General features: G+C 40.3%; 2 protein-coding genes across 4 annotated transcripts in view; one reads left to right on the top strand and one right to left on the bottom strand.

The window, feature by feature from the left end:
- The first annotated feature begins 429 nt into the window (after window positions 1-429).
- Window positions 430-10101, top strand: LOC132131663 (E3 ubiquitin-protein ligase PDZRN3-like). Of its 2 annotated transcripts, XM_059543731.1 has the most exons (7): window positions 430-858; window positions 1310-1437; window positions 1619-1749; window positions 2193-2401; window positions 5793-5904; window positions 5976-6071; window positions 7249-10101. In XM_059543731.1, exons 3-7 carry the CDS (start codon window positions 1705-1707, stop codon window positions 8797-8799), a joined length of 2013 nt encoding a protein of 670 aa, XP_059399714.1. In that variant the 5' UTR covers window positions 430-858; window positions 1310-1437; window positions 1619-1704; the 3' UTR covers window positions 8800-10101. The 2 variants fall into 2 exon arrangements, with proteins under 2 accessions (XP_059399714.1, XP_059399713.1); XM_059543730.1 differs by lacking the exons at window positions 430-858; window positions 1310-1437 and having other exon boundaries at window positions 1478-1749.
- Window positions 10102-11508: 1407 nt separating this feature from the next.
- rbbp5 (retinoblastoma binding protein 5) overlaps window positions 11509-15657 on the bottom strand; it is a 12981-nt gene continuing 8832 nt past the window's right edge. The window contains exons 9-14 of one of the 2 annotated variants that reach the window (XM_059543164.1): window positions 15466-15537; window positions 15275-15392; window positions 15133-15202; window positions 13123-13367; window positions 12972-13049; window positions 11509-11888 (exon numbers count right to left, since the gene is read on the bottom strand). In XM_059543164.1, coding sequence (XP_059399147.1) covers window positions 11836-11888; window positions 12972-13049; window positions 13123-13367; window positions 15133-15202; window positions 15275-15392; window positions 15466-15537 — 636 coding nt within the window. In that variant the 3' untranslated portion in view covers window positions 11509-11835. Of the gene's footprint in view, window positions 11889-12902; window positions 13050-13122; window positions 13368-15132; window positions 15203-15274; window positions 15393-15465; window positions 15538-15657 lie in introns of both variants that reach the window. The other variant, XM_059543163.1, reaches the window with a different exon arrangement.

Consider the following 15657-nt stretch of genomic DNA (forward strand, 5'->3'; position numbering starts at 1 on the left):
TTGTATGAATGTGTCCTAATGAAGGATGCATGTAACACACACTCGTGTCTCAGGTTTGGGGGTCTGGTGACCCGTCTGACCCGCGGTGCTCCTGCGTGTCCTCAGAGACAGGAGTGAGACGTCGCCACCTGGAGGTGAGCTGGGGCATTATGGGTAATCCCACAGGAGGAGTGTGTCCTCCTGCACACACACACACACAGAGACACCGCCTGCAGTGCAACTGCTGTCTCCTCTGATCTGAGCTGACATGTCCCTCCAGCAGTGTGTGTGTGTGTGTGTCGTCTTTTCTTTAAGGAGACACATCTGAGACAAAGTGAGCATTTTGTGTGTTTATATATAACCAGTAACCAACCCGACCTCAAATGCTGAATCTGAATCCTGACTTGATTCTTTCACATCCTTGTGTCAGCGAACGTCTCCCTCTCTCCCATATTTCTCCTCCAAGCCGCTCGCAGAGCCCTGACTTTAAGGACACTGGGTTTATTTATTCATGCCTCTCTTCTGGTTTACTGGAACTTCTGATGGCTTGACACAGATTTGCACTTTGCTGTGGTGTGTGCTGTCCTCGCTGCATGTGCTGGCCGCAGGAGAGACGCGTGCATGTTCTCCTGACGCCTGTCAGCTCCGCTCATGTCCAGGATCTCACACCGGAGAGTTTAGCAGGGCATCTCGAAACCTTTAAAAACCCAACACGCTTGCATGGGCAGAGAGCTCTCTTTCTCCTGATGTCTCAAGTGTCGTGTCTTCTAAAGTCACAGAAGAGATCTCTGGTATCTTATGGCAAACCTGAGCACAATTTGAGAATGACTGAGATCTCAATATGAACTCTGGGACTATGACGTTTTCATTTCTCTCAAGGTATGTCGGGAGAAAAATCTGAGACTTAGTCGATGCAAAAATGATCCATTAAGTCTCATGAGTTGTTAAACAGAATTATAAGCAATTTGTTAAGTTCTTGTCTTTAAACACAGACATTTGTTCTTGTTTAGTTGCTATTTCATATCTTTAGATTTTCTCATTTAAGTAGCAGTCCTTTGACAAAAAAAAAAATCAAGAATCCAAACTTGGTGATGTCAGGGCATTGCTGTATATTTGAGACAGTGTTGTGGATGCTCTACAGTTTATTTTAATTATATATATTTATATATATATATATATTTGGTTTATCAGGTGAAAATGGTGCACCTGATCTCTTAGTGAAACACCACAGCTCTTACACACTCAACTTTAATTCTTTAATACTAGGTCTAGTGATGAGTGCGTTAATTAATTCCTCTCATTAATTAAATGCACATTTATGTCTTTACAGCTCCGACTGGATGTTGGAGACCCAGTCCACGAGCGTCTGATGAGGGCTGAACCCCGCCAGCCAATCAGCTCTCGCGTTACGCCAACAGACGTGGCTGCCTGGCCAATCACAGCGAGGACGTGGCAGAGGTGGGCGGGGCCTGAGTGCTGGAGTGTCTGTGTTCTGGAGCGAGTGCTCACAGAGAGAGAGAGAGAGAGAGAGAGAGAGGAGAGACAACGCTCCGTCTGTGTGTTTGATTCTGCTGTGCGTCTCTCTCACTGCAGCTCTCTCTGTGTGTGTGTGTGTGTGTGTGTTCATGTGTGCCGGCAGAGGCTGCATCGCTCCTTCATCACCATCATCTTCATCAGTGAATTCACAGCATCGGCACACGATCCCGCTCATCTGTTGCCGTGGTGATGGGCTGTCGACTGTCATGGCCGTGGATGGGCGACAGGATGGGGGTGAGTCCGGTGTGTGTGTGTGTGTGTGAATGCTCATGATTGTGTGTGCTGATGGTGATCAGGAGTGACACTGATGCTGATAAACCACATCTTATTTCAGACACACACACACACACACACACTCTCTCTTGCGTGACTCATGCAGTGATGTGTGTTGGTATAAAGATGCAGCATTATTTTCATCATGAGATGTGTGTGTGTGTGTGTGTGTGTGTGTGCCTGAGGTTCAGGTCAGTCCCGGACGGATCGGGTCTTCAGGCAGGGAAATATGTTTACACAGCTGCGCTTCACTATAGTAGTGTGTGCGTAAGATAAACCGAATCTGGTGAAATAGAGCGTACGCCAAACAGCTGAACGCACGAGATCCGCATAAACGGGGACTCAAATTAATCACAAGCTTTCCGGTCACTGCGTTTGTCTGTCGTTTGTCTTGTCTTCTTTAGGTGCACGGTCAGGATCTGACCCGCCTGCAGAAGCAAGAGGCCTTCCGTATCCTGGCCAGCTACGAGCAGCCAATCACGCTTCAGATTGAGGGCCGGGGGCGGAGCCTGCAGTATAACAGGACGACGGACTGCAGCACACAGACAGAGCGACCCTGGGATCCTCTCCGTCCGCACTCGTGCACACTGCCACGACTGCCTCCTTCGGACAGGTGCGACACACCTGTAGCTCTCCGCTGACACCTGCAGGACAAACACAGACGTACACTTGAGAAGCATTCACGCACAACGCATTCTTGCGTTTTAAGTGTTGCTTAAAATGCACTTCGTCTAATCATATTCAAGCACTGCGTTTTGAACATTCTGTCATTTGAAAACTCGTTACTTATTGCATTCGTTTAAATTATGTTGCTTCCCAAAATTAAGAATGTGTCGTGCGTGAACGAAATTTTAAGCATTAGAGCAAACACAGCCATTTTTAACATGGATGTGCAAGGTTTATGGTGTTCATTCCAAAAACGATAACTAGAAAGATAACTAGAACGAAAGCTATATTAGCGTACGCACCAACACATCATTACGTTATGTTTATTATACACCTTTAAATGCTTGAACTGGATTCTGATCGCTGTAAAAAAAAAAAAACCCTGATTCCAATGATTTCGTTAGTGATTTTGTGTTTTTATCGTTATAGTTGTAGTGTGTACTTCCCTGTTTTCATTGAATTTGAACGATTATTAAAACATAGTTATCGTTAAAGTTATCGTCCTTGGTGTGAACTGGCCTTTATTCGATTATAGTAATTTTCCCTGAACTAAAACAGTCCATTATGCAGCTTGAACTGGTATTTGCTATCACATTATTTTCATTATTATCATAACCACACTGATTTGTAATGTAAATAGTTTTACCATTCATTGCATGTTTTGTTATTCTTCTAGTTATTTATTTAATTAATCTGAACTTCGTATATGATTCACTGACTGAATGAGTCTGATTCCAAAACAAGTTTCAGGTGAATCTTTTTGATTGACTCAAACGAACTGGTTCACAAGAGCCATTTGAATGTGAATTGTACATGACATGATTCTTCTAGCTATTAACCCAGTGGATCGCAAGTCTTGTCAATTCACAGAAAGTAGCTTCTGCATTGCAAAACAAAGATGGATACTACATATCTGAGCTTAGTGATTTCTGTTTTGTGAATCAAGGACAAAAAACACAAGGGTTTTCAAACATAATGCTTGGTCCATGTGATCAAAAGTTGTCCGAGGGGCAGGTCCATTTATGCCTTCTCACTGGATTTTAAACTCAAAACACATCTGACATGTTCTTATCTGTCACGCTCCAGCAAGAGCCATCTCTAGCATGTAAGCGGCCTTAAGACACAGTCATGCTATAGACCTCTTAATCGCCTACGTCACTGTGACGTCACCGCTCTAGCTGGAGGCAAAACAAAAGGCAGAACTCATAGCAGGTGCACTAAAAGTTTGAGGTTTTGACTTTAAAATGTCTTCTGGTTGTGTTTCTGGCTGCCAGAATAGAAGGAACAGCACTTTTGTTTCAAAACTAAAGTTTTACCGGATCCCGGCAGACATTCCTTCACAGAAATCAAGAAGACAATTGTGGTTGAATGCAATACTGCATACAGACTGGACGGAGATGATAATAAATAATGCTCGTGTTTGCAGTGCACACTTTATATCAGGTAAAACAATCTATGCATATGAACTGGTGTGTTGGTTTTATCTAGTAAATCAGCAAGTTTCTGTTTTATAGGTGAAAAGTCGCCAACCTTTAGCGCACTAGCTAGTTTAAATGTTAAACAAACATACAGCGATAGATGTGTGTGCCATCCTTTAAATGGTCTCTTAAAAGAATACACATTGCTAATCATAGTTAGCCCAGCGATAGGTTACACTAGAAAATAAGCCTTTACAAAATTCCCCAAACCACCCAAAAGTAATTAATATGGCCGTATGGCATACGGTTCAGGTAGCCTGCTACCATCCGCGAGAGTTCATTTAAAAAAAAAAAAAGCTGTCACGGTCCCAGAGTCAGGGACTGTACATATTCGGACAGTTCCTAACCTTCTTGTGCATCCATGTTTAATAAATCCCTCCTAAAACGTGCTAGCTTACGCTTGTCAACATTGCGTCCGCGCCTCTTTTTCCCTCCAGGTAAGCCCCGCCCACCCGGAGACTTTGCAATGTTTACAAACTTTTAAGGGGTCTATAGGTTTTGCATTCATACGCCTGTGGATGTGCACGCAAGCATATTATTTTGTTCACTGCATTTAACAGCTTTGCATGCTCACCAGGGATTCATATCGCGAGAAGACGTTTGGATTATTAAGATCCCTTCCAATCTAGAAGGAGACGTCAAGGACGCAGTGGCTCCAGATTAAAACCATGATTACGAAGTCATTAACTTCTAACATAAAACATTTAGTTGCCAAATTACCATTTTGCTGCCAAATTCAACAATTGGGAAGAAGATTTAAGTGCATAGAGCCTTACATTAGCATTAAGTCAATAAGTGTGCATTGTGATGACAGGATATTTTAGACTAATAAGTGTTGTTTGTTTCAATTTGATGCTGTCACTGATTGTATTTGTGCCATGTAAATATCACACTGTTTTGTAAGAATATTTAAGAGAGGTAAATGCTGGTTTGATTATGCTCATCCACCTGTTGACCTTACATTGGACTTCACTATATGCTAAACCATAACCAATAATATTTTATACAAAACAATAGACTTTGAATATGTATCTTTAATTACAAGCTGACATATGAACAAATAGTTAGTAAATATATTAATAAGACTCACTAACCTAGTCGCAGTAACGGTTCCCGGTTTTCAAATTCGAAAAATGGCGCGCATTTCAGTGAGGGAGTCAGTTAATCTGGGAACTCCGTGACGGCTCTGAACGATTCGCTGCTTGAGTACGATTCAATACAGTTGCTAGTCTGTTTAATGATTCTTTTTGACGGAGTCATTCAAAAGAGCTGGTTCACAAGAGTCATTTACACGCGAATCGGAGAATCTCCTCTCGCGCTGTAGTCTCCGAGGAAACAGCGGCGCGCGCGCAAACAAGGTAACGTGATGTGCGCGAAGTTTCTCTGATTTTCAAAGTGAACTAATTTTTTTTTATCTTGTTGTAAACATATATTATTATAGTCGAAGTTTATATACATTAAGTGAAAACAGAACACGAAGGAAAACTCTTTTTTTTTGGCGATTTTTGTAAAAACAAAATTCAGTTTATTTTTGTTCCTTTTAAAATATGACAACCATATAGTTATATTTAGTGGTGTGTATTAACACAAGCATCATTATTATAATTAAACGACGAATTATTGCTAATATTACTATTTTATATGAGATGTAACCTTCATATTTCATATAGCCATCATACTCTTTCCAGGCATCTTTATGCAGTTGTTGGTCTTTCTATCAGAATGAGGTCAGCAGCTCACAAGATGAAGAAGGCGGAGCCAGAGATGTGTGCTGGAGGGAGGGGGCGTGGCTTGTGTTAGCATATAATATCCACACAAACATTTATAAGTGTAATATATGAGTGTTTGTTGTTCTGACAGGACATACTACAATCACATGACCCTGCCCGGCACCCATAGAGATGGAAGCAGATACGAGTACCTACCAAACGCGCCCAGAGACCCAGAGCACAGAGAATGCCTGGCCTACAATGTAAGATATTACCATCATCACATTCAGTTACTGTTCTGTCAATGAAACGTTGAATGCTGTGCTGGTTTCAGGACCCAGAGTTCTCCAGCGGCGTGTCTCCGGCACAAAACTGTCTGATCAGATGCTGTAACGCCAACCTGGAGGAACCCAGAAGTTTCCAGAGTCAGGTGAGAGTTTCGACGAACAGTGTGAATGTATGACTGGGATAATGGACGAAGAACCAACCGTTGAATTATTGAACACTCAGTGTGCACTCTGGGTAGTGTACAAAGTGTACATTTAAGGCAGTACATCCCATAGTGTATAGAGTTAAATAAACTGAAACCTAATATATCATCATACTTCTCCAGCTGATAGATCAAATGCAATGAAATAAACACTTAGTTTTTTTACACACACTTATATTTTGGATGTAACTGAAACGTTTTGAAAAGCCAAGAACCCTTGAAAAAAGTGTGTGAAAATTTCCTGATGAATTTTTTTGCCTCCAGTGTCTTGCTTTAAAAATAATGTGGGGTAGTGCAGTCAGAATACGATGGCACCCAATTGATGAAGACCGAAGGAATCTAGAAGCCGCGTTCTAGAATGTAGAGCAGCGGTGCAGGTTCAGATCTGAGGGATTGTCTTTTTTCTGGTTCTCGTGTGATTCTCTTCATCCGTCACAGACCGAGAGGCGAGGAGTCACATATTATGTAAGTTATGTGTTACCAGGCAACTAGCAATCATAAATACAGCTGAACACAGTGAGCCACCAGACTGACTCTCTCGCTCCGATAGAGGGCCGCTCAATCAATAGAATTCATGATGAATTAAATTTTTAAGCACATGTTTTTTCTTTATTAATTTAGGTGCGTTCACATTTTAATCTGCATTGTGGGTTAACTTAATGGTAGGCGTTTCTACTCTACTGCAGTATCTACTGTATCCAATGCTATTGGGTGTCGCTGCTCATTTGCATATAGTTAAGCTCTGCGTAATTTTGTTGCATAGTCAACAGATGCTCGTGTCGCCTTAAATTGCCAACTCATTAAAAATAAATGTTTTTTCATTGCACATTTCTGTCATTTAAAAGTAATAAATTTTTCATCAAATCATCAATGCATTTGCGGTTAAATAACTCACTCACACGTCACGGAAAATTACAAAAATATTATTTTCATAATAGTTGTTGAATACTTGTGTCTTTATCATATTGCTGCTCTTTTGTAAAACACTGCAGTTAATTTTTTCACCATTAGAGGTTGCTTTAGGTATGGCTTTTTGCCATGGTAAAATCACTGTAACTCATCACTTCTAGTATATTATTGCTCTAATGGCATAATAATATGTGTGTGTTTGTGGCAGACTGATGACGATGACTACATGACAGAGAAACCGCTGGGTTACCTGCCTCTTCACCATGAGCTGGACAGTGGGCTCGGCTGGACGGACGGTAGTTTCCACCAGGGGGAGCTGTCGGGGGTGGAGACAGAGGAGGGGCTTGAGGAATGCCACGGTCACGGCCGGGGCGGGTCGCCATCATCTGAGTCATTCATCTCGTCTGAACTTAGCGACTCTGGTTTTTACAGTGTCAGCACCGGCGAGTTTATGCGCTTCCAGCGTCTGCTCGAGAAACGCATGCGCCATTACAATGCCCGCATGCACCACCAGGGGGAGCCCTGTTCCCGTGAGCGGCGGGATAGTCAGATAAAACACCCCCTAGAGGCCATCCCCGAAACGCTGACGGTCCAGCCTCAAAACGTCTGCGTGCCCGTCCTGGGATCGCGAGGTCTGTCGCGCGTGTCGTCTGTGCAGTACCGTAAAGTGGAGCGGCCGTGTTTGAACAGGCACAGCTCCAGCAGCGGCTCGCTGTTTAATCCCGCACTGTACTCCACCTGCAGTACGCCCTCCGGCCAGCGACGGCTGCCGCCTCATCCGAGTTCTACGGGAATGCTGAGAAGAAGCAGGACACTGCATCACCGTCCTGCGCCCATGGAGTACCGCAGACGGGCAAGTCACCCAGCCTCGCCCAACTACTGCAGCGGTACGCTCCATCCCTGCGGCCACAGAGTCGACCCGCCCATGAATCTACCCGAGGAGATGGACTTGGCACTTATGCACACCGCCAATCGCCCGGCACACCCTGTTGTACTCCCCAGTGCACACCCTACACAGACTGTACACGCTACACATGCAATGAGTCAACCGTCCCTGATCTCTCCAGCTGACGAGCACTGCTGTATGCCTCCAGATCTCCATGACAGCAGCAGGATCCGAGCATCCACCGAATCTCAGCTACAGAACAGCTTTGTGACCCAACAGCCGCCCATCTGGCAAAGGGACGGGCGTTTCCACACCCTAAGCCACACGCCTAGTCAGGACGCAAATGACACTTGGCCCAAACCCGCCAACCGTGCAGGCTCAGGTGGCGGAGGCGGTCTCTACAGCACCTTGGAGGGCCACACACCCACTGCTGCCATCAGGAAACCTTCCGCCGGGAACCTGCGGGCCTTGAGAAACCAGATGCTGCGAGATAGAGCATCCCGTCTGGCGGACGAGCGTAGTGGCATGAGCACGGATGAAGAGAGTCACAGCGAGGTCCGAATGGGTCGCTACTGGAGCCGCACTGAGCGCCGCGAACACATGCTGCAGAAACAGCGACAGCTGCAGGCTAGAAGCGGCGGCATAGCCGCGTCAGGATTGGTGCATAGCGGCGGAGCCTTGGGAGGAACTATTGGAGACAGTTGTAGTACCCTTCTCGAGTTGAGCCAGAGGAAACTAAGTCGTCTGAGGACCAGGAAGCTGCTGGACGACTGGACCACCGTAGAAGAACTCCTAACGCACGGAACGCGCCTGGGTCCCAGTGAAGAAGCCCGGCAGCTGCCTACGTCATTGCTCACCGTCACAACCGTATAGCGACACCCACCTAGCGCGTGTTCAGACTGACGTGTGTGTGTTTGTGTGTGTTGGACCAGCCGCACTACACAAAGCTACCTCCTGACATTGAGGTTTACTGTAGATACAGACGTTTCCGAGCACCGTAGTACATTGATTTTTAAATGTTATGTTTGCAGTATCTTGTTTTGCATTGTGTTGTGAAGAAATGTTTCATTAGGAAGAGAATTCACTGCAGTATGATTCAACCGCGTGAAGCAATACAACAGAGACCAACGCCAGGCAAAGCGGATTTCATTTGGTGCCAAGAAAAGTTTACGTTACGGATCATTTTAAGGTGGTGCTAAACGAGAGATTCATTCCTTCAACATTATTTGCAACTAGCTTATAAACTACATCTGAATTACGTCACTTTTGCACAAAAAACAAACAAAAACAAATCCCTTTCTGACTGTCTTCCTCTAGCTAATTTGTGGCATTAGCACAGCCCCAATTTTCAATCATGAACCTGATTCTCTGGGAATAATATTGGATAATCTATCGATGGATCACGAGTCGCCGGTTATTGGGTGTGCAGGGTCATGCTGGAGATCGGGCAGCGGAAACATGAGCGTGTGTCGTGAATGTGTGCGGGTTCTTGCACTATAACTGTAGTTCTGTAGAGTATTTTTAAAGCTATTTTTCTTGTGCTCTTCACAATTGATGTCACGAAAAGAAACAAAGAACTTTTATAAAGATTCAATCAAGAATTACTAGTAGTGTTAATTTGGAGAGACAGATGAATTTTCAGCACTGAGCTGTGTTTTGTTTTAATGTGCAAATGTCAGATATTTTCAGCACACCGTTCCTTAAATTATGGGGTTTCAATTCACAACGAGCCTCGTGAAACGCCAGCAGAATTAATTCTGGAAGTTGATGAAGTAATAGCAGTTACACAAATCAAACGGTGTTCTGAATGATGTACTCAAATTAGTTCTGATCGCATTTCATGAACGAAGCCTAATTATTTTTTATTATTTGAGCAGAAAATCAGGATTTTTCCCACCTGCACTATTGTGGTGCATGAGGAGCACTGGAGTGTTTACAATTTTCCCTCACAACTGTGACTCTGCGGCACATTTCGCGCTCTCGCCCTCGTTTCTGAGGTGAAATCACGTCATTTCCACCGTGAGTCAAGCGCCGTGAATAATGGATGTGAACGGATGGAACATTAACATAAAAACTGCCTCTCATTGGATTTTGCTCGTTTCCACTTTTAGAAATCACTTTCTTGGAATATGATGTACATGTGGTTGTAATAAAGATGAGATTTTAATTAGCTACTTCAAGTTTGAGTTTATATTTTTTTGTAACGTTATCGAAGTGGGCATTCATAAGTGAAATCTGTCATGACAACAAACTTCATTTATATCAGTCTCTGAACGAAGCGAGTGAAATCCCGCGCTCATTTTCACATAAGACTTTCCTATCGTTCATGAATATCACAGATTTTCAAAGAGCAGTTTTTAGCTTATTCTAGCTTGACTATGAATATTGATTAAAAAATCCTTGACATGCTCAGTTTACTTAACCAAGGTTTTATTGTAGTAAAAGTGTAGTTAGCATGTTTTTTTTTTTTTTGGGCGTATTGATTACCATTTGTAGATTAGATTTACTACAAATTTCATGGTTAATGTAGCAAAAAACAAATAAAAAAAAACATGGTAAATTTGTTTTGTAAACCATTGTTTATAGCATTTTTTTATTTTTATTTTATTTGTGGTAAAACAAATGGTTTGTAATTAGTTTTTTAAATTAATATTTTACAAATAATAGGCTACTCATATTTATCCTAATGTAACTTCTGCCTCAAAAAAAAAAAAACGCTTAAAAATTACATTAAAAGTCATAATTATGTTTTCAAAATGATGGATTTTACCGCCGAAATCATGGAATTAAAAAAGTCGAACCTTTATGAGACAATACGAAATCATTATATACTAAATGAAATTCATAACAGTCGAAATTTTGACGTAAAATCAAAAATGTGTATTTCTAAACTGACATACTACATCGAAATTATGCCTTTAAATGTCGAAATTATGACATACGCTATACTCATGAGGTAAAACGGTAGAAGTTATGACTTTTACATTATTATCAGTTGAGGTAAAGTTGAAAACATGACTTGAAATTATTGATTGGTTGAAATTATGATCATAATCATGATGTAAAAGAACTAATTATGACTTATGTAATATTCGACTTTTAAAGTAATAATTTCTACTTTTCATCTCATGGTCATTTATACTTACTAACGCATGATTTTTTTCCTTACGTGGCAAAAATGTGCTTTCAAACTATTTCGAGACATTAGAAAGTATAATGTGAGGAACAGTGATGCTTTGAGCCTCAGCAGGAATCACTAACGAGATGACTTCAGTCAGAAAGTCGAGTTTCTCTGATGTTCACTTACTTAATTCGTCTGATTTTCAGTCTTTAGATGTTTGTGAATAAAACATAGAAACACAAAATGGAATCCAACAGTAGAAAAGCACAAAATGGAACCGAATAACAGAAAAATGTCTTTCCCTGGCTCTGTTTCATTCCCGCGCCGCTGACTCCTCCTGCTGGACGGAAACTGTCAGTGCAAGAAACAAAATGGAGGCTCACTGGGCTGATTTATTCCGCAGATGTCCTTCATAACTCATAAAATATTGTACCAAAAGATATTTTACACACACAAACCACTCTCAAAAAACAAAACTGGTTTAATATGTATAAAAAAATAAAACATGACCAGTCTCAGAAAAAAGAAAATTCAAAACAAATATAAGACATCTGTCCCAACTAGTGCTTACACACAGAGAAAACCATCTACTCGACATAAAAAAATAAATGATTCCCTCTTCCTATCACTCTCTCTATGCGAGTTTACAGATCAGACGGGCTTCAAACTGTGGTGTTGTTGAGCTGTAAGGTCCTTCGTAAAAATGCAACACAAGTACAGTCCATAGAGTCCATTAAAGAGCTTCTTCGTTCATCCACACAGACAGGGGGCGCCACATGCCTTCAACTTCAGTCCAAACCATGAACCTCATGCTGCTTGTACATAGACGAGACCAGATTTCCTGAAAGAAAGCATTCACACGGTTAAATTAAACAAACCTATATGTAAAACTAACATCTTTTAAATTAAAACCTCTAGTTAAATCCTTCAGGTCAATGTAAAGGCGCAAAGAGCGAAGCAACAAAGCAATGCAAATTTGCACCAAAGCTAATTTCCATCTATGTATTGAATATATTATGAAAATAGAATAATATGAAAATCACAGCTGGGAATCGTATGACTATAATGACTATTACGATTATTGAAATGAATTTTCAGTAAATAAAATAAATCTAAATATTTGATGAAAAACTTGGAAATTGGAAATGGTGATGTGAAATAATAAAATAAGTCACTATTTAAGTAAAAAAAAGCACTAAAGTGGCTAAGACTAAAGCGAAGAAGGAAAACATGAGAAAACTACAAAAGCACAAAACAAACACACCAAAACTAAAAATAAATAAATGTATAATTTAATTTAATATAATATTATTTAAATGAAAACATGAATATGTAAAAATAACAATATATTAAACAATTAAAAAATATTAACAAATACTAGAAAGTATAAAAAAAAAATTATTTAACAATTAAATTCAAACAACATCCTATGAAAGTATTTAATAGTACAATAACTGCTGTATAGTCCAATTGACAAACAAATGACTCATTTGAACTGAATCTTTTAATGACTCATGATTCATGCTGCTTTTGAATCCTGATTAAGCATATGATTCGCTCATCTTGATTCACGTTTGAATCTAAATCTTTGAAAGATTTGCATTCAAAACTAATTCAAGTGTGTTAGAATTGAAACGTCACCAATAACAGACTTTGTTTTTGTTTAGTATCCTGAATGAATTATTAGGACAGTTTTAGTACACGAGTTTTGCCGCAGGGCATCATGGGAATGCTCGGCGGAGGACGGTAGACCTGAAGCATTCGCTCGCACATGGAGTAGGTCAGAGCAGGAAGGCAAGCAGGAAGTAGCCAATCACAGCTTAGCACAGGCGAGACGGGTCAAAGGTCGTCTTACCTGGCGTCCCCAGCCCCTCTGCTCTGTCCCGGCAGACTTTGGGTCTGAATGGAGAGTCTTTGTCTTTACCTTTCGATCCCTTGGGCCGCCCCGCCGCCTTCTTCTTGGACTTACAGTCGCCCTTCACGCCCAGCAGTGGATGGACCTCTGCGAGACAAACGCAGTCATCAGAGGAAGTGACATCACGGCGAGCGAGGCGTCCGCAGCGAGTGGCTCTTACCGTCGTTTGGGACGCCCTGTAACTCGATGGTAGTGGTGCGGATCTTCTTCTTGGGTGGCCCTCCGTCGGACGATGGCTGCCGCTGTTTTTTGTCGCCGGGGCCGCTGTGGGCGGAGCTATCTTCGGCCGTGGCGTTCTGACCCGCGGCGTCGGGTGGAGGACCGAACGGGTTCTCCTCAGGGTCCTCCACCTCCGGAGCGATGGGCAGATACAGCAGCGCTTTATAATCCTCCAGCTCCTCGTCACTGCAAACGCCGTGAAATACACGCGGAAATTACATTACACCTAAAAACTACTGTAAGTTTACAAATAAACAACGTCAGTGAACTACATTTTCTGAAAATACTGGATTAAATAATAAACAAACAAAAACTAAAAAAATTTGAAAATTGTGCAATTAACATTTAAAATGTTAATGTGAATATTAAAATAAACTTGAAAAAACAAAGCAAAACGAAAAATTAACAAACATACTTGCGCTGTGACATGATCATAAAAAACAACAAATTTTAGCTACTTACGTTTACATTTTATTTTGTGAAAAAGAAACTGGTTAAAGCAAACAACGAACACGTATGAAACGAAAAATAATGTAAAATACAGCAAGTTTAATGAAAACTTTTCTGTAAATGGCAAAAACCCGATTAAACGATATGAACAAACAAAAACATTTAAACGAGGAAACTAACAAAATACACATTTAAGATTGCATTATATTAAAAATTATGTAAAATAGTGAAGTAAAAATTTTGAAACTAAAACTATTTGAACAAACAAAAACGTACAGCTAATACACCTGAAACTACTATATTTTAAATTATGTACAATAAATTAAATGTAAAATTTATGTTGCGAATGTTAATAACTTAATTAAACAATACAAAAAAAACAAAAAACATTTGCGCTGTAAGATAATCGTTAAACTTTTTTAAGCTAATTGTGCTTACATTTTATTTTGCAGAGTAAAACCTGATTAAACGATATGAACAAACAAAAAAAATAATCTAAACGATAAAAACGAACAAATACACATTTAAAATGGCATTGTATTATGAATTATCTAAAATAGTGAAGTAGAAATTTTGCGAAACAATTTGAAGAAACAAAAAACATAAAACGTACAACTAATACACCTACAATATTTAAAATTATGTAAAAAAAAAAAAGAAATGAATGTAAAATTCATTTTGCGAATGATATAAACAAAAACGTCTAAATGAGAAAACTAACAAATACACATTTAAAATGGCATGATGATAAAAAATTCTGCGAAACTAGATTAAAACAATATGAAACAAAAAAAACATAACCAAAAAACGTACAACTAATACATATGAAACTGTACGATATTTAAAATTATGTAAAATAACAAATTAAACATTTGGCGAATGTCAAAAACTTGATTAAACAATACAAACAAACAAAAACTTAAAAACCTAACAAACACTAAGATAACCAAAAATAAAGTTGTGCACTTAACATTTAAAATGTGCATATCAAAATAAACTTATAAATGTTTTGAACAATCAAAAACTAATAAATGAACACATTTGCACTGTAAGACAATCATTAAAAATAACAAACTTTAGTTACTTGCTTTTAAATGTTATTTCGCGAAAAATAAACAGATTTAAACAATATAAAAAAAGTAATTTTAAAACATCAAAACTAGAAATGAACAACAAAAACATTTGTAACTATGAGATTAAAAACAACATGAAAGTTTGTGAATTATATTTAAAATTTATTTGGCATAATAAACTGGATTAAACAAAAAAAATAAATAAACGTCAAAACTTGACGTTGAAATTGTATAACAACATCACAAACAACATGAATTACACAGAAATAAACTGGGTTAAATGATATGAACAAACAAAAATGTCCCTTGAAACTGTTTGATGATATTGACAATAACGTCAACTTATTGGATGAAATGTAAAAATATTTAGCAAATGCCACAATTTTATTTAAAACCTGATTAAACATGAAAACAAACGTGTGACTGACCTGCTGCAGAACGCTGGGATGGGATCGACGGACGTGACGTCCACCTCCTCGTCCTCGGCAGCGTCCGCTCCTGACACACACACACACACACATCAGTGTCATATACAGCAGTGTGTGTGTGTGTGTGTGCGTGTGTGTTTACCGGTCTGCTCCGGCTCGCTCTTGTCCTCGTCCTCGATGTCAAACTCTGATTCCCTCTCCTCATACTCCACGTTCTCGTCCAGCTCTTTAAAGTCCGGTGCAAACGCGCTCCAGTTCTCCTGCAGAGACACACACAGTCTGCACACACAGGAAGACGAGAGACGGCTCTGAGCTCGGACCTGAAGCACTCACCACTTGGTTCTGAGCCCAGATGGACACCACGCCGCTGGAGATGGAGGCGATGATGGGACGCACCGGATGCCACTACAAACACACCACACTCAGAATAAAGGATAACTATAAAAACATATACTTTTCATTAGGGCTGCACGATATTGGGAAAAAATGACATTGCGATATTTTATTTTTCTGCGATATATATTG

Source organism: Carassius carassius, chromosome 48 (assembly GCF_963082965.1).
Source record: "Carassius carassius chromosome 48, fCarCar2.1, whole genome shotgun sequence".
In the NCBI taxonomy this organism is placed as follows: domain Eukaryota; kingdom Metazoa; phylum Chordata; class Actinopteri; order Cypriniformes; family Cyprinidae; genus Carassius; species Carassius carassius.